The sequence below is a fragment of the Watersipora subatra genome, chromosome 2, assembly GCF_963576615.1.
Source record: "Watersipora subatra chromosome 2, tzWatSuba1.1, whole genome shotgun sequence".
Lineage (NCBI taxonomy): Eukaryota > Metazoa > Bryozoa > Gymnolaemata > Cheilostomatida > Watersiporidae > Watersipora > Watersipora subatra.
In genome coordinates this window covers 73,615,211-73,634,396 of record NC_088709.1, presented here as the reverse complement: position 1 = coordinate 73,634,396, position 19,186 = coordinate 73,615,211, and the positions used below count along the sequence as shown (strand labels likewise).

At 36.7% G+C, this 19,186-nt stretch overlaps 3 protein-coding genes across 5 annotated transcripts in view; 1 reads left to right on the top strand and 2 right to left on the bottom strand.

The window, feature by feature from the left end:
- Positions 1-33: 33 nt before the first annotated feature.
- LOC137386836 (3-mercaptopyruvate sulfurtransferase-like) lies at positions 34-6,056 on the bottom strand. Its single transcript, XM_068073000.1, has 4 exons — positions 5,600-6,056; positions 5,248-5,433; positions 2,570-2,722; positions 34-469 (listed from the first exon to the last, which is right to left on the bottom strand). Exons 1-4 carry the CDS (start codon positions 6,021-6,023, stop codon positions 339-341), a joined length of 894 nt encoding a protein of 297 aa, XP_067929101.1. The 5' UTR covers positions 6,024-6,056; the 3' UTR covers positions 34-338.
- Positions 6,057-8,422: 2,366 nt separating this feature from the next.
- Positions 8,423-17,752, bottom strand: LOC137387668 (3-mercaptopyruvate sulfurtransferase-like). The gene is made up of 4 exons (XM_068074150.1): positions 17,233-17,752; positions 16,576-16,761; positions 15,406-15,558; positions 8,423-8,747 (listed from the first exon to the last, which is right to left on the bottom strand). The coding sequence occupies exons 1-4, from the start codon at positions 17,657-17,659 to the stop codon at positions 8,617-8,619; spliced, it is 897 nt and encodes a 298-aa protein (XP_067930251.1). The 5' UTR covers positions 17,660-17,752; the 3' UTR covers positions 8,423-8,616.
- Positions 17,753-18,319: 567 nt separating this feature from the next.
- Positions 18,320-19,186, top strand: part of LOC137387184 (tRNA-dihydrouridine(20) synthase [NAD(P)+]-like) — a 37,064-nt gene continuing 36,197 nt past the window's right edge. For 2 of the 3 annotated variants that reach the window (XM_068073510.1, XM_068073509.1), the window contains exon 1: positions 18,320-18,465. In XM_068073510.1, coding sequence (XP_067929611.1) covers positions 18,331-18,465 — 135 coding nt within the window. In that variant the 5' untranslated portion in view covers positions 18,320-18,330. The remainder of the gene's footprint in view (positions 18,466-19,186) is intronic. The other variant, XM_068073511.1, reaches the window with a different exon arrangement.

The following is a 19,186-nucleotide window of genomic DNA, read 5'->3' as shown; positions in this document are numbered from 1 at the left end:
TTGGTGCTAGATGTCAACTGATGGATGGCAGAATGCAAAGATATTAAATTAAATTTATTAAGGTTATTTTTATACTTGTATATCATTTACAAAAAATAAAACAAGGTTTCATATTTATTATATACCACAAAAAATTCAACAGAAAACGTAACACCAAAAAGTCAACCAGAAAGAACTATTTATTACATTAGTAATTGGATAAGAAAAAGGAAATAGATTTGCCTATAACTATGCACTCCAAACTGAATGATGATAAAAACACACCCACGCTACAAACAGATTAACCTGTCTAAGACATACGAGAGCACAAACATATGTCATATAACCTATATAACCCTCTACTTTGGAACATCCATCTTGAGATTATCAGGTGCATGAAGGAACCAGTCTACCCACGCTCCATCATACACAGCAACATTGGGGTTGCCCAGCATGTGACAGGTCAGCGTGATGAAACATGCTGTCACACCTGTAAGTGAGTCACAAACGACCATTGTCAGTCATTTCAAGATGAAACAAAACCAAGTAGTAAAAACACTAGTACCCACGCAGTCTAGTGCCGTCAGAGATTGTCACGTGTAATAATTATATGTACAATCACTCTTACACCCGGTTAGACAGTCAAGTAGCACAGATGGTAGTGTTGGTGGCTGGAAATCTGAATATCCAGGTTTGATACCGGGGTGGTGCAATCATTTCCCTAAAGCTTCTAGCGTAGCTCCAGACAGATGGATGAACACGGTTCTTGGTATTGTAAAGTTTAGATAAATAAAATTTTATTTAAGTCTACACAGAAAACTTATTTTTATTTAACAATACAACATTTACCATTCTAACTTTTACACTTTATATCCCGAGAAAAGTTTTTTTGTGCCGTTAAAATGACTCATGGGGAAAATAAACAATGAGTACAGGGAAGAGTGTGTATAAAAAGGTTACTGTTGCAACAGAAGCTTGTTGTATTCAAAGTTTTAATGAGCGATACTGGTACCTCTTGATACTGGTGCAAATGTAAAAAGAGATATCAGCCTTTCTTTGTCTAATGCTTTGTCTGACTGAACGGATAGAGAAGGTGGAGGCAATTCCTACTCCAGATAATACAATTGCCCATGAGAAAAGCATTTAGCTTTCACAGATTTAGCGAGACTGAAAATATTAAGGTAACAGCACATTTGAAATTGAAACGGCACATTTGAAAATTGCAAATTAAAATTACAATAGTAAAAAAATTAGCATTAAAAAAATTTCAAAAAAATAAACGCAAAAAATAGTATTAATTAATAAAAAGTGTGCACTCAAGTTTGCGATAAAAAAATGATATACAGTATATGGTGAGAGCCATGGAAATGATAACACACCTTGTGGTTACGCATGCTTGCTAGTTGACTTGCCATTTGAACGCCGCGAGTTCAAATCCAGTACGAAGGTGATTTTTCGTCGCCAAAACCTTATTGTTATGACAGGACAGAGAACAGGCAAACACTGAGCTTTATATAGATTAAAATTGAATAAATTGTAGCGAGGCACAGTGCTAATGAAAGTAGAACAATCTATATTAAGAGCCACGTCCGTCTGTATGAAGCTATACCTAGATGGTTAGAAGATAGACTGCTTCGCGCAGGAAGTGAACCCGGATATTAAGACACCCAACTACACGTGCTACCATCTGCGCTATTTGACCACCTTTACGCATCTAAGAATAACTGTACACATAGTTATTACACCCGACGATCTCTCACGGCACACAGAACTGCCGGGGTACTAGTAGCCAACAAACCGAGAAATAACACTCAAATTCAACAAGGCTGTACCAAGTACTCAAACTCATTTCATTTTCATTCAATTTACCAATCTATTACTGGTTTCTGGTCGTATGAAAATCAAGCACTTAGAACACAAATGTCTGCAAAAATTGAAGAGGTGGGAAATTCTCACCACAAGTAAAGGAGGGTGATTATATCCCACAGCCAAATTATTGGTAAACATTGGCCATTTTTACGCCACTTCAAATGGTGAAATAGGTACATAGTATGTTTAATTCTTAAAGTTCTCTTTACTATAGTATTGAAAGGAAAACTAAAAGCATCTCAATTTCGACATTGGGGCTATGGCATAGAAATTACTAACAAATCAATGATCGAAGAGGGTGGTTATTTTTTACTAAGATGTACAACATTTGTGGAGCCCATTCTAAAAGCAGAGAGTCACATGTAAATGCTTCTGTTATTCTCACATACACGCTTTTTTCCAACGTCTGACATTTATTTATCGTGTCTGCATGACTATAGATAACAGTTATTGCGGGAAGAAAGACTTAAATACATTGAATAAACGAGGTACCTTCAACTTTAGAGTTGTTTTCTCCGGTAATACATAGCATAATAATTGTACAATATTGCTTTTCAAACGCAACTAACTGGTTATCCAACAGCTATGAACCAGTAACCAAAAGATGAACAATTTTTCAGAATAGCAGATCATATTATAAGAATCAAAATATCTTAACATTCTCAAGGGCCACAATAACACAAAAAAGACGACTGACAGCTTACTAACAAAAGAAACTCACCTGAGCCGCATGTTGCAACAAGAGATGATTTTGTGTCCACCCCTGCCGCTTTGTAAACCTCAGCTAACTTTTCTGGAGATTTGAATACTCCGTTCTCAAGGAATTCAATCCAGAACAAACATTTTGAGCCTTGGATATGGCCAGGTTTTATCTCTACAACAACACATGCTGTTTTCCTGTCTGCTGTATTAAAATACATCACGATTCAGCACTCAAAGTTATTTGAGTTTTGTAATTTTGCTGTTGTAAATTGCCACTGCAAAAAATCCTACAAGTGAACAGAAAACTCTCAGTACCGACTCCAGCAGGAATAGTTGTGTCTAATCCACCAGTACTAGTTAGCAGACGGTTCACTAAACACTCGGTGTACCGTTATATCTTGCTGCATTATTTACTGATGAAAGGATACGGTGATCTTTATTTTTATTTCACTACTAATTACACAAAAAAATCCACCAAACGGCTGCAGCGCAACAGAGTCTGCACTATGTAATGACAGAACGGAATGAGTAAAGTAAGAATAATGGAATTATTGCTTATCTCTATAGTGAACCAGGTACAGACATTTTTAACACTTTGTAGGTTGATAACGAGGACACCCATCTTGGGTTATTCCATCTCACTTCACTGATGGCCATTATACACACTCTAGATTATGTTTTCGGCATGACCAATTCTAATATTGTAAATTATTTGGACAATGATCTCTTATGATCAAATAAAGACTCAAGACTGTGTTCCCGTTTAATTCTATTGATAATTTGTAGACAAACTGACATTTAGCCAAAAATAGAAATGTTCTCTAAAGATCGGAAATTTACATTTGGTTGCAATTGATGATAATTCGGCATAATTTTGAGGATGATATAAAGAACTAGTTCATGGTAAATTAGATGAGGAACACTTCAATGATGATAAATGTTTGACCACAATCTGTCTGTGTTCTACCCTAATGTGTTCTAACCTTATGAAAAAACGTAACATTGTAATCATCTTGAAAATTTGAAGTTACCTCTATCTAGAAATACATGTAACACACATTCTGGTCAGAAATTAAAATAATTGATTGAGACTAACTCAAAACCTGCAGTGGTACAACGATTTGGCAGGAGGTATGTCCAACAGCAAGCAGGTCATATCTAGGATCAATTTAATGCTGACATCCAAAGCTTTCCAACAAGGTATAAATATTCGCAGTGAAGAATATATATTATGAACTTCAAAATTACTACAAGCCAACAGAAAACTCAAGAGCAGCTGGCTATTAGACTACCAAGTGTTAATTGTCAATTTTTTATCACCGATTTTTATCATCAATAATATTTTATTATTTTTAATTTATTTATATCAATTATTTCTACAATGATGCGATAAAGTGAAGGAATTTAAACTTTTGAAAGTAGTTCATTGTTATCAGACCAAAAGTAGACAACTCCTCGCAAATCCAGAAACTTGAGTTTATTTGAACATCATCAATCATACGTCACTTAACACATTGCAAGTGGAGCCCTTATAATGTAATAAACATTGCTAAAATTCTTCGTCCTTATAGCTCCTAAACATTAGTACTAAATCTGGATACTGGTTGAGTAAAACAAAATCAATGTTTTGCAGTTACAGTGGACCCTCAGTTACAGTGGACCCTCAGTTACAGTGGACCCTCAGTTACAGTGGACCCTCAGTATACCATTTCAATGTTGGCATCAAAAGGCAAAAACCCATAGTAAATATCTAATGCAAACGCCCTCAGGTAATAATCATCAAAATTTTGCATATTATTGTGCATTATTGGGCATATTAAAAATTACTAACAGAATAACCTTACTAGCTATAATTACCTAAAGTAACTCTAGTGGACTTAGTGGTTATGATCTACAATAAAATGTAACATTACAATGTACTATATAATTATGCAGTACGTACCGTAGGGAGTTCATACTTTTGAGGCAGGCGTATAACGTTTAAACGTTGAATTTATATTAAATGAATTAAATTTACTAAACACATAGGCCTACTTAAAGCCGAGTTTCAGCATGTATTTTTAACTATTTTATCGAACTTCAACTTTTCCCTCACTAAAACTTCACCTATCTGTGTCCAGTTTTATGTTCACAAGAACTTATAAGGATGGATTGAGTATGATTGAGCATTATATCACTTTCATTCGTTGTTGGAGGGATTTGGGCGAATAACGTAGCATATTTGTCATTCCGACGTAATCAGCACACCGACAGCCAAATTTAATTTTAAGAGAAATTTTTGTTGATACCGTATGGCGAAAATTATTTCATATGAAGAGGGCGAAAAATAACTGCGTTCCACAACTTAACGCAAAAGCGCATCGTATTCGGGTACTGACAGGTTCAGCATATGCTTCCTATGGATGCTAAAACTATGTTGGTAGATTTCTGAACTACTCATCCAATTTTTAGTGGACGTTGAGTTAATAGAATGTAAAAAAAAGCAAATCCGCATTCAGTAACGGTTCAACCAGATGATAAACCTGTCTATTGAGTTACGCCATACATTAACCTTCTGTGAATTTTAGTTCATGTCATTACAGCATGGCAAGTTGGCAACAATGCTGTATCAACCTATCATATCCTTGGTTATTCTATGCTGATAAACTTCACATCAGTTCTGCAAATTGTTAAATATACAGTAATATACTGACTTACCAGGTCTCGGCTCTGGAGAGGTACCATGAAACCTGCCAGGAGAGCGAGCATCCAGCAGTTGAAATTCCTTGGTGGAAATGTTCTTCTTCACCTCCTCTAAAGTTTTCACATGCACAGCATTGAGATTCTCACTGAGGTACTCCGATTTTAAACATTCTGGAGAATCACCTGTCTCAATACTTTTTCCTGTGCAACAAAAACTATGCTTATTAGAAACAAAACACATGCCCATGGAAAAAACGTGATGCACACACGCAACGCCATAACCAATGCTTCCTATGTAGGAAACCTGATTTTAAAACTGTCTAAATCCACTAAAACATAGAGCGTACAAAGCTACAAGAAAACAAACCTTCTTTGAGCCATTGCATGAGCCCTCCATCAAGCACATAAATCTTTTTATGCCCAAACACCATAAACATGTACCAAGCACGAGGAGAACTAAAGATTCCCTTTTTATCATTAGCGTCATATACGACAACTGTTGTGTGACTTTTGATACCAAATTGTTCGACAAATTCTTTAAACTTTTCTTTAGTCGGCAGCATATAATCGTTGTCGGTTTCAGTCTCTCTGCATTGATTTAAATCAAAAAATTTCGCTCCTGGGATGTGGCGCTGCTTATACTCCGCGTAGCAGTCTCTCTTCTCCCCAGGCATAGGAATACTGACATCCAAAATAACAACATCAGAAACTGCGTTGGACAAGTCAGTTAATTCAGTCAGCTTGCTAACAGAGAGAAGAGTGGCCTCTCCGCTACACGCAGAATGATGCATTTTAAGTCGTACAGAGTTTAGAACTACTTAACTACTCACCGGTTGGTAATGAAACTACTCCTTAAATACGCCTCGCTTGTTGATGAAACAGGATAAACGTGACAGCAATAGCATTACGGCGTTCAACTATTATTGTTGCAAAGCTTTATTGATTCGCGCTTGCGCAGAGCAAGCGCAAAGTCACGACTCATTTAGTCACGCCCAGAGCCGTATAGGTAGCTTGCGAAGCCATACGGCTCTGGTCACGCCTATTATTTCAAGAAGAATAATTATAGCAATTAGCTGTTGAATTTAGCCCTCGGTTACGTTAGAGTGGTTAGCGTTAGACTGTTAGAGCAAATACATATATCCTAGATTTTTGCAGATCCCAATCTAAGTTTAAGATTATAAGTTTAAGATTCTACGGTATGTTCTATTCTATGTATGTGGGAACTGCAAGTCCTACAATTTTCTTTCAAATAGTTAAAGCTTCTTTTACAGCTGTTTTCTGCAGTGGGACAATCACTGAGCTGTCTGAATACATTTAACTACTAAAATCTACAGAAACTAATTAGTGATGATGCAACTAACCGATTTTAGTTTGTGAAGAAATGAACAATATGTTACATTATTTCGCCTGTAGCATCCTAGATAATATATTGGATGAAATATCTGAGTTTCTTTTATTGAGGAAGCAATATTTAAATCTTTTTATGATGTTCAGTAAATTTGACAATATTAATTACCATATGAAATAGTGAATATGCTTTTAGTAGGGCATCTGAGTACTTTAAAGAAATAAAAGTGCATGCGTACTAGCATCTTGGAAAAACCCGTAGTATTAAATGCCAGCTTATGTTGGATGCTGGTAGTTATAACCATAAGTCAAGATAATGCTGACAAGTTACCGTACATTAAAGTGGCAAATAATTAACAGAGCAATACACCAGAGACGGTTAATAATGCCAATGTGTAGGTAGTCGGACCAATGATATAAAACCTCCCACATAGGGGTTTTATTTCATTGGTTCGACCTACCATAACCAATGCTCTAATCATTAAAAACGGGAAGTGTTGGTACAATTAGATTGTTTGTATATACTTATTGAGGTTTGCATGAGAAAATAGAATTTTGTCAACCTCAGATAGTTGAAATGGTCGAACTAACACTTATCTCCAGTTGTTTTAATTTCTTTGCTGGTGTCACGATGGCAAGATGTCTGGCAGTAGGTGGCAGGTGTCAGCATGTTGCATCTAAAACATCAACACTAGGTATTGCTGACGAAATCATCCATGAGCTGTTTCGAACGTCTTTTGCGTTCCAAACATAGGCGCCGTGGTCAGCTGGACAAGAGCATCAGCAGTTCATTGTAAAAATATCTGCATGTTCAACAATTATATAGGTCAAGTTTCTTTTTCCCAATATCCGAATAATACACTGCTAAAATTGAACATGTTTTTAAAAATTTAACAAGTCAAGGTAACATTCATGAATGTGAGAGGGTTTCTGCTAGGAGCTCAGCTCTGGCCAGATGAGTATGGGACAATAATCGAATTGACAGTAATCGGTAGATATTTCCAAAGAGGAAGATGACATGCTGACATCATTGTTGGCAGTAAATTTAAAGTGTTCCTAAAACGACTGCAAATGATAAATATGTCATGCTTGATAGTCAGCTATTGCATGACTTGTGCATTGTACATATACAAGTGCATACTGGCATCGAATATGTAAGCAGCTTATAGAAATAGATCAAACCAGTTCTAGGCAACATTGATACTTAATCCAGCTCAACTAAGACATACATAGCATCAGCATCAGAAAGGTGATTTTCTATGAAAACTACCCAGTTAGGACTGAACTTTTAATGAGACAGACTCATACTAGCAAAGAGAGAACAACTCCAGGCACATGGCACATTGAGTGTCATGGAGCAACACCAATTTTTTTAAAACGACACCATGGAACACTATCTATATAAGTATATATAATGCATGACATTGGTGTGACCTCTGACCTACTCAGTTAATGTGATTTCACTTATATTCATATTCAATGAACATGAGAACCATTAGTGTTTAATATTGGATTTAACAAAAATGTTTTGAAGATATGCCTCAAGTCAAAAGTTAACAATAAAATACTATAAACAGGTGAGCTCTATTACTGTTTTAGCCCTGTCAAGATTATTCTTGCAGACACAAGGAGACACACCACCTTCACTACAAGAGAATATATGATAAAGTACTTGAAGACCCACACACTAATAAAATGATGGCCGTCATTCAAGGGTGAGGTTTCATGCGAGTTGTTGATTTTCTAAACGCGGAAGATGAAGATATTAAACTGTGTAGAAGCTATTTTTACAGTGGTAGTTTCCCTTCAATAAAACAACACAAATATTTATTATGAGCGATAAAATAATAAAAAGCAACAAATAATAATGTATAATAACAACAAATAATAGCAACAACATAATAGAATGTAAAATATTTGGGTCAATAAAAAAGTACTGCAAATTTTAATGAGACGGTTGATAGTAAACAATCAAAAAATATATAACTGCATTACACACAACACAGAGAGCACAACTCCTGTATGACATAAAACATTCTACTTTGGAACTTCTATCTTGAGATTATCAGGTGCATGAAGGAACCAGTCTACCCACGATCCATCATACACAGCAACGTCAGAGTTGCCCAGCATGTGACAGGTCAGCTTGATGAAACATGCTGCCATACCTGTAAGTGATTAAACAAAGATTTATGTTTTAAACCGTAAATGAGATGGAACAAATACAGAAATGTCCAAAAAACTTTCTTTGAAGCGAAATGAGTGTTACATTAGAACGAAGAAAATCTCAAACAATATGATTTAAACAACAAATCAATAAATAATCAATAACAATAAATAGAAATGCAGTTCCCTTCACATAGTTCAGTTCTACATGGTTTAAAAACATTTAACATTGTTCCAGACATCCTTTTATTTATTTTACAAATATTTGACTAAGAGACTTGCGTGAGAAGTTGCAGTCTTGAAATGGAAAAAGACAATATTTACCTTAATATTAAATAAATCACAGAAAAACTAACAAATATCTCCTGATAAATTTTTCAACAGACCTAGATGCGTTTTAGCGGTTATCATGAAGTAGAAAGTGAAAATTGTACTAAGAAACAACAATCAAACGACTGAAAGTAGAAAAACCAGGTGTAATAATTAAATATGAAATGCAAAAAAAATAAATAAAAAGATATACATTATCGTAATTTCAAGTTCACACCGTCTATATTACACCAGTTTGGTAACTTCATTAGCACCTCACCTAAGCATCACCCATCTCCTGTTTCACTAGGGCTACACCCGTTCTATTAGCACCTCACCTAAGCATCACCCATCTCCTGTATCACTAGGGCTACACCCGTTCTATCAGCACCTCACCTAAACATCACCCATCTCCTGTATCACTATGGCTACACCCGTGCTATTAGCACCTCACCTAAGCATCACCCATCTCCTGTATCACTAGGGCTACACCCGTTCTATTAGCACCTCACCTAAGCATCACCCATCTCCTGTATCACTAGGGCTACACCCGTGCTATCAGCACCTCACCTAAACATCACCCATCTCCTGTATCACTATGGCTACACCCGTTCTATTAGCACCTCACCTAAACATCACCCATCTCCTGTATCACTAGGGCTACACCCGTTCTATCAGCACCTCACCTAAACATCACCCATCTCCTGTATCACTAGGGCTACACCCGTTCTATCAGCACCTCACCTAAGCATCACCCATCTCCTGTATCACTAGGGCTACACCCGTTCTATCAGCACCTCATCTAAGCATCACCCATCTCCTGTATCACTAGGGCTACACCCGTTCTATCAGCACCTCACCTAAGCATCACCCATCTCCTGTATCACTAAGGCTACACCCGCTCTATCAGCACCTCATCTAAGCATCACCCATCTCCAGAGCCATCGAGTGTAAGAGTTACGCCACCAACAATTTACGGGCGCCATCTTAGTTCCACTTTGCACAATGGTTTCATTTCATTGTTATAGGCAATGGTCTTTGCTAGCCAATAAAAAGTCACCTAAGTGAATATTGGCCAATAGGTTTGCATGACAGGCAACCCTTGCTAACATATGATACTTCAGTTAACATGATATAGTATCTTTGACTGCCTTATTGCCTCTAATCAAGCAAAAAAGAGAGCACAAGTCCATAAAAACTGAGTTGAGGTTTCTACACATGCACATATATTTGCAAATAACATGCATACGTACACACACATATTTAAATGCAGTAAAATTAAACAGACAAATTACATATGTCATGTGGTTGGGCAAGGGTTTGCAAACAACATAATTATATATATTCAAATGCACCAAATAAGGCCAAATATATCAAGTATATAATATATACGGTCAATTTGATGAAGTTGCTAGAAACATACATATATAATTATTTTTAATACGGGTTTATTACCAATTAGCACCTAGTAGAGGAGCTCCTAGAAACCTTCATCCTAGAAACACAGTAATGTCACATATATAAATATTGTTAATACGGATTTATAGCAGTTAGCACCTACTAGTAGAGCTGCTACAGACACTAGGTTAGGAAACATGAACCGAAGTAAACGTATGGATGATTACTTTGCCTTTTTGGCCATTGACCTTATGAATGTAGAGCGGCTCCCCTTGGTAGATCCTACAGTTTGACTTTGACCTAGTTTTTTTGTTTGGTCTTTACAAAAAAACCTAAGCCTAGTGTCTATAAAAGTGCTAAGCAACTTAGATGGTAAGTTATGACACTTGAGCACAATGTCCTCTATGCTGGCAACCCTACCACAGCCATCGATCAGAGCTCTCCGGATGTTTCTATGTGATGCTTGTTCTACATTAGCCCTGAAAATCTTTTCCCATTTCAGCATAGCATTATATACGGGTTCAGCAACACGGCATAAAGCCCCCGTTTTATAGTCCTTAAGTTGAACCAACTTACTGACCCCATCTAGTGCATCCGAAGTTGATGCAGATTGAAAACATGTTTGGCAAACCATTTTTCGCTTTTTAAGAGACTTTAAACAGTAGCCTGAAACGTAGTAGAGAGAATTCTTCTCATCATCAGAAATGTTTGATTCTAAAGACAATGACATCATGTATTGCGATGTTGTCTGATCGACAGCTGGTTCGGGCTGAGTATCTGAAATTAATAGGTTACCAAGATAGTCACTTTCATCAATATCATAGCTACCTGTTTGAGGGACTTTCAAAAATTGAGCCGTCATAATAATTTTCAAATTATTTCTAAACTCAAGTGGTGTTGGAACTGGATTCTTGATCCTAACTGAGCTAAATAGATTCTCAAGACAATCTTGAGTAAATCTTGAAGTGAGAAGAAAGTTGTGAGACTGGAGTAATCCCTCACACATGTCAAGTATAGATGTTGTGGACAGAATCACACCAGTCTGCACGGGTTTCCAATCACCTGCACCTACCTTCAAACCTTGAATAACTACAATGAACTCTTTAAGTGACTCTACAGCTAAGTTGTACGATTCCATATTATTGTTAGATAAAGCCATTACTGGCTGCCTACTCGACATATAGTCAAACCATTTGTTACATTTTTCTATGAACCATGCTGTTGACTCAAACTCATCTATCTCACCTTCTACATAGAGAACATTAAGCTCAGAATCTGGGCTTTTTGAATATTCAACCATGAGTTTCAATGCACAAGATACACTATGACTGAAAAAATTCAATGCATTGTACACTTTCATTTTCTCAAAGTGACTAGGCTCTAGAGCAGATTCAGAAAGGTTAGGAGCAAGCCTCAACCCTTTGCTGCATTGGTAATCAATCAACCTTTTCACTGGCCTAATAGAGACACTATCAGAAGGCAAATTGTACTTCTGAACAATATCTGAAGGAAGCTTGAATGACCCATTACTGAGCAAAGATGCTTTCAGGTTTTTGATAAGGTGCGGAACATCTGCAAGAAAATATAGATGTTTGCTAGCATCACTAGGATGAGTAACACTTGTGCAAGGTTTGCAAAACTTGTTAACGATAATACCGAAGGCTGCCCACATAGCTCGATTAGAGGAACCCATATCTGAGGTAACAGATACTACATGTAAACCTATGCTCTCAGCATGGCTGATAATGTCCAAGATGATTGGCTTGAAAACAGCTCCTCGCACAGAATTACCTGTAAAGTAATAAGCTACTACCTGTTTCCACCTTGTTGCCAGTCCTGCAAGCATAGACATTGTTGTTTAATAAACTTTAGTAAACTAATTAATTTGCAACATATCTAAAATAACAGGAATAAAAGCAACAAAAACGAGTCACCGATTGTGACTTGAATCAAATTCCACATATTGACCTACGACTTCTGACTTGCAAGCTAGCCCAAAACCCGAGGATGCATACTCTCTATGACCGACATAAAAAACGATTTGCAACATGATTTCTGTTTGTTTGTTAATAAATCTAAGACCTAAGATTATACCTGCCAACATGAAAACAAGCCCATGCGTGGCTTTTCCTTTGTGTCCAGGTAAAGTTACATCACCCATGATGCTTCCGCTAGCTCGATCGTACTCTTTAGCTGGAGTAATCTGCAGCTCATCTAGTGTGAGGCAGCAGTCTCTATCAAAGGGAGACATTTTCTCAACCTGTGGACACTAAAGCCCTTTAGTCGCACCAAAAATATTTCACATTTTAGCCAAAGATAATGCTATAATTTTAAATAGCCATTTTTGATTTAATCACCATGGGTTTTTCAGAGAGCGAAGCACCACATCTTAGTCTGTAATTACGGAACTTTACCTTAACTTTCATATACTCAAACACCCCCTTGAGTACACCAGATGAAAATGGAACTCTCTGCATATGTCTTTGGAGTGTTCTAATAGAAGGAAGTGGATGATTCTGCTCAAGCAACATGTTGTAGCCTGTGGAACCACATGCAAATCTCAGTTGGAGACCTTTTTTAATGGTTCCCGGGCTCCATTTAAGTCCTCTTTTAGACTTTCGTCGAAGCGCTTCAAGCTGATCCTCATTAAACATTTCACCTACAGCTGACTCCGACTGCTTGAGCTTCTTTCGAAGATCAAAGCATCTCTTTCGTACCTTACACAAAAATAGTAAATCAAATTTAATATATACCCATTACATCAAACATCAAGTAATACACATCAGTATCAAATATAGCTTATAAAATCTACAAAAGTCTTATACCTTAGCATTCTGAGTTTCTACTGAAGAAATCTTTTTCTTCAAGGTGTTTATTGTATTCTGGTCATCTTCTTTAATGCTAGTTGTATTCATTTCCACTAAAAGTAAAATGAAATAATTTTGTCAATGCAAGCTCAGTATATCTAGGCGCTGTAGTTAAGTTTTGATGAGTGGAAGATAGAGGAACATATAATCAGAAGGTGGTTATACAAGTTATGAGTTCTGTTAAGTTGTGCATATTAGGATTAGCAAAGTGTACAAATTAGATGTGAAAGAAGACACACAAAGAATTAGTAATGCACAGAGGCATTGGTTAAGTCCCATCCAGAAGAATAAATTAATCCCAGCACTCCTCACACACATTTCCACTGACTGTACTTACTTGCATGATCATCGCAAGCCTACTAACAGAAAATGTTATAAACACATATTACTCAAGATAAATGTAATTGTATGTCAAAGCAAACATGAACAAAACAAATTTGCAAACCAGAAGAAGATGGTGCCTCCAGAACTGAAACATTAGGTTCTTCTTCAGGCGTTGGGCATGGCTTACTGCTTGCATAGTCATGGTCAGAGGAATAAGCAATCGATGGCCCTGAGTCATCTGCACCTCGTTTTAAAGGTGGCTTTCGTCTTTTGGGAGCCGAACGATGTGGAAACAGAGTGGGATAAGCAAGATGCCGAAGTTTCTTCAAGCCATCTTTGCGGTTAGGCTCATACATCTGATCTTCAAAGTGTGCCTGAAAAGAAATATCTGTATATTAGTTAGGCCTATATTATGTTTATGCTGGTATTTATCGTTAACTTCAATAAACAGTTAAATCATGCGGAAGCTATGTTCACTATCAATGAATTCTGTAAATATAACACTTACGTGACAAAGTCGTGATGAAGAAGTGGTGGTACCCTCTCGTCTTACCATTTGTATCCACTTAACTCGCAATGTGGCATCTCTTGGGAAGCAATGCATTGTGTAGCCGTGCTCAGATCTGTTTGTGCATCCTACTGCCCAGCAGTTAACCATTTTGATCTATTAATGGAGTGAAACTCCTTGATCTAATCTAATGCCACAAGCAAGTTGATTGAAGGAAAGTTGACTGCTGCTACTACTACACTGCCAACTTTTAGTAACCTCTTTGTTGCACTTTGAGTTCAACACATACATACACACACCGATTACACTGAGATATAAAATATTAACAAATCAGCATGATCAATGTATGAATAGGTGTAGTTCTCGCTCAAATAATGCTTAAAATTGTCACTTAGCTCCGCGTTTAAACTATGGTAATGACTTAGCATTTCAATCATAAAACATTAGGTTTAGATGAGGCTGAATGAACTAACAGCCCTTTAAAATATATATGGTAATGACTTAGCCTTCCAATCATCACGAAAAAATCTAGGTTTAGATGAGGCTGAGTGAACTAACAGCCCTTAATTTCCACAATAACAACTAAAATCCTATTAGAACAGCACAATCAAAGTGATAATTATAATAAATATCGTATATCACTTTGAGTACGATACGGTAAATGGAACTAAGATGGCGACCATAGGGTCACGTGATCAACTTTTTTGCGTTACTAGCATGGCGCAACTCTTACACTCGATGGCTCTGCCCATCTCCTGTATCACTAGGGCTACACCCACTCTATCTGTCTTTAACACAACAAAAGACAAATCACCTATTTTTATTGATAATTACTTGAACATTTCAATTTCTTACATATAATTTAGCATTTTGCGTAGTTTTAAGCAATTCCTGAAATATTTATCATTTGGCTTTTGAGCTGAGCGATGGACAAAGTGTATTCTTATAAAAGTAGTTGCTTTAAAACTTAAAAAGGTTTTGACAAACATATATATAAATGAAGTGACTTGGTATCCGGGGAAATGACCGAAACTGAAAGATTTACAACTTACTGCAGTGCAACAGGCAAACCAAGGGAGACAAATCCAAATTCATAAATCAAAATATGAATAAATTGTCAACTCTTTGTTTCTAAAACTCTCTTTTTGTAGACCAAGGCAAAAATATATAAAAAGGTTATTTTTTATAAGAAAACAACAAACTCATCAAACACTGCTAGCACTACAGCAATTCTCATTATAGTAAGTATCCAACCTGTGTTACACGTTGCCACGATAGACGATTTTGGGTCCACCCCTGCTGCTTTGTAAACCTCAACTAACTTTTCCGGTGACTTTAACACTCCATCTTCAAGGAATTCGATCCAAAACAAACACTTGGAGCCTGGAATATGGCCTGGCTTTATATCTGCAACAAAACATGATTTAAAGGCTGTTTGCCCCCTACTATATATACATCCATAGCCAAATGCAACTGATGCCGGAAACAAAAATAATTTCTGCTCATCCGCTAGGAGATAACTGGCTCATCATGAAAAATCATCATCAACCCTGTTTGATAGACATCACTAAACAAAAATGTTGTGTGTAGCAAAATTGCTGCAGATGCAAGTGTTAATACTGCTATTTTAGTACAGATACACATGTAAGCCATTAGACTTAACTAGTTTTTGGATAATAACGAGTTCAAACCTTTGATCGTGTGAAATTGAAATGTCCTCAAAACTAGCTAATACCAACTATACTGTTCACCAATTTTAAAAACAGAAAAAACCTTTTGTTTTTTTATTCATCGTTTGGTTTGGCTTTGCATATTTCCTTAGAGATGAGAAAAGGTTGAAATATAGTACCTCTGCATTGTGCATTTGAATAGAGCTGACTTCCACTGTTCTCATTCTGTCTGTTTCCTAACTTAAATGACAAGTAGTAATAAAGTAATAAGAAATTTACTATCATTCTTTTTTTAATTATGAACGGATTAAAATATGGCCAAAACAACTCAAACTGCAGTGAAATTGTGATACTGTTTTTGTATGCGTGGTAAACGTAAAAGGTTCTTAACCGCAAGTTTAATGGCATCTCATTTTTAACATAAATAGTCATTTAAAGACGTTAGTCAAATTTGCAAAAATCAAAACATGAAGACTGCCATTATGTACCACGAAGTCACTGTTTTTTATGTTAAATATCACACAGTATTAGGTAAGTAAAAAGAGTTACCATACCGTTTTAAAATGCCCAAAAACTTGCATAATTCATCAATAGGAATGAATCAAATAAAAATTGAAAAAACAATTTGCTGAACCAAACTTATTTAAGAGAGAGTAACCTACAATATATATGACTTAAATAGTTTGAGAACAGTAAAAGCTATTACCAGCCTTAGCAAACACATGTTAAATAGTGCCAGTTCTTACTGACTAACCAGGTCTCAGCTCTGGAGAGGAGCCATGGAACAAGGCAGGAGAGCGAGCATCCAGCAGTTGAAAATTCTTAGCAACAATGTTCAGTTTCACCTGCTGCAAACACTTCACGTGCGCAATACGAAACTGTCCAGGTGAATAATTTGATTGCAAGCGTAGTGGGGCATCACCCGTCTCTGTACTCCTTCCTGTTCAATAAAAATGCATGAGATATTTAAGATAAGATTTTTTCCACTAAGACTGCACAATGTGTGTTAAAAAGCGTAGGAACATAACTCCAACTTCATTTTATTTATTTATTTTGTGAGTACTGTTTTTATTTACTTTTTTAAAGTAAGCATATCCGTATGATCTCAGTTCCCTGATAGTTCAAGGCAAGGATTGGTAGAACTGACACGTTTTAATAGAATGAGTAAACTATATATGCCTTTTTTTGTCTCAGATAGTGAGTTTTATTAATATCTCTAACAAATGAGAGTTCAAGTTGTTCAACACAAGACTTGACATATAATTTGTATCAAATAATTTTTCTGAAAAATAATTTTATTTGACCCTGAAAAATGATGAAATTTGATACAAACACATAATATTTATACGGCAGAAATTTAATCAAACAGCTTGAGATCTATGCAAGAAAGCATGTCAACAACTGAACAAACCTTCTTTGAGCCATTGCATAAGCCCTCCATCAATCACATACACCCTTTTATGTCCAAACGTCATAAACATGAACCAAGCGCGAGGAGAACTAAACATTCCCTTTTCTTTATTAGCATCATACACAACAACCGTTGTATGACTTTTGATATCAAAACGTTCGACACACTTTTTAAATTTCTCTACAGTCGGCAACATGTATTCATTTTCGGTATTCGTTTCTTTACACTTATTCAAATCAAAAAACCTTGCACCAGGAATGTGTCGCTGTTTGAACTCTGTATAGCAGTCTTTAGTCTCTCCAGGCATAGGAACACTGACATCCAAAATAACAAGATCGGATACTGCATCGGACAAGCCAATAAATTCAGTCAGCTGGCTAACAGAAATAAGACTTGTAGACTTCTGCGAAGATACGGAACTATGCATGTTGATGCGCACAAATATTCTGAACCACACCAACTGCCAGCTATAAAATGAAGTCTTAGAAGCGGATCAGTTGGTGATAAACAAAATAACCCTGACATTAATGTCATTATTAATGCTGTCGATAAGTTCAGCTCATTTATTCACGTTTCCAGACCTTGCATAGAGCATTGTCTCTTCTTTTAGTCACGCCTTCTATTTTCAGTTCCGGTCAGCGAATAGTAATCGAATTAAGCGGCGTCAGTAAAATAGCCTAAAGAAATAGCCTTCCAGCGGGCCCTCTCAAGCTAAAAATAAAGTACATGGACCGTACTGTACATTCGCTCTACCGAGGAAGAGTGTAGTTTATATTTGAAAAAGTTCATTTTCTGCTACTACGGTAAAATGGACGGGTATAACTGGAGTGTCTCAGAACCTGCATGCGACCTCAGAACCTCTATGCATCTATGCATGCATGCATGCATGCATATATGGATGCATAGAGGTTCTGAGGTTGCATGCAGGTTCTGAGACACTCCAGTTATACCCGTCCCGGTAAAAATAAGGTTAGTAAACTCGGTTTATATTTGAGCCGCGAAAATAGCCAAAGCGTAGATGTGTAGTCCTAAGGTTTTGCAAAAGTGTCAAGGCTTTCGTGAAAGTTTGAGAAAGTCCTTACTACATTCACGTGTGCCATGATTTCTACCACAGCCAGTGCCAAGCCCTTGCAATATGACGGTTGTGTAGTGTTAGCTCCAATGGTGCGAATAGGAACGCTTCCTTCAAGGCTTCTGGCACTACGATTCGGTGCTGATATTGCATATTCCGAGGTGACAGCCAATGTTTGTCCAAAGCATAGCTTTACATTTCCTTTTACAAATCATATTATGCGCGTGTTAATAAGTAAAGACTGCTTTCTGTTCTTATTGTAAGCATGGTATAGGTTTTACCGTACTTAAAATATTATTTGTCGTGCTCAGTTTTACGAGTAATCTGACTATCGCGCATTTTTGGTCAACTCGGTTATTTTATAACGTCCACATATTGTTGTAGAAGTCACCGCTGACAGCCACTTGCAAGTGGGTTCTTCGTACAAGTTGTCTTACATCGAGTGTTTTAATAGCTCTCATGCACAACTGTAATTGTTGCAAGCAAGGTGACTGGTGAATGAGTATGGCTCTTTATTCACACAAGCTCACGCTGTTCTTATTAAAGATGAAGAACGTAATTCTCAGTCCTTAGTTTTGTCGTTCGTAGTCTGTATCACTTGCTCTGTGCTCTTTGTTCTCTCTCACTAGAGTATTTTCTCTTGTTGCATATCCATACCCCTCCTGCTTAACACTGGAGCACCTTTGCTTATATAGCAAGGGCTGGGTGTTAATCCATGAGCTTTCTGCGCAAGCTGGTCTTTGGGCTAATCCGAATAGTTGAACACTTATGATAATTAGGAAAAGCTCAGCTCAGTAAATTTGTCACAATATCTTTCTTATAGTATGATATCAAGTGCGTTGCTGTAATCTATTTATATTCTAAGGAATATAGACAAAAATT

Bases quoted from the DNA above. Each gene is read 5' to 3' on its own strand.
- LOC137386836 (XM_068073000.1), bottom strand. From the start codon at position 6,023: ATGCATCATTCTGCGTGTAGCGGAGAGGCCACTCTTCTCTCTGTTAGC. The intron at 2,723-5,247 runs GTAAGTCAGTAT...GTGTTGTTGTAG, and splicing joins CTCTCCAGAGCCGAGACCTG to AGATAAAACCTGGCCATATC. The intron at 470-2,569 runs GTGAGTTTCTTT...ACTCACTTACAG, and splicing joins TGTTGCAACATGCGGCTCAG to GTGTGACAGCATGTTTCATC.
- LOC137387668 (XM_068074150.1), bottom strand. From the start codon at position 17,659: ATGCATAGTTCCGTATCTTCGCAGAAGTCTACAAGTCTTATTTCTGTT. The intron at 16,762-17,232 runs GTTTGTTCAGTT...TTTATTGAACAG, and splicing joins TATGCAATGGCTCAAAGAAG to GAAGGAGTACAGAGACGGGT. The intron at 8,748-15,405 runs GTTGGATACTTA...AATCACTTACAG, and splicing joins CGTGGCAACGTGTAACACAG to GTATGGCAGCATGTTTCATC.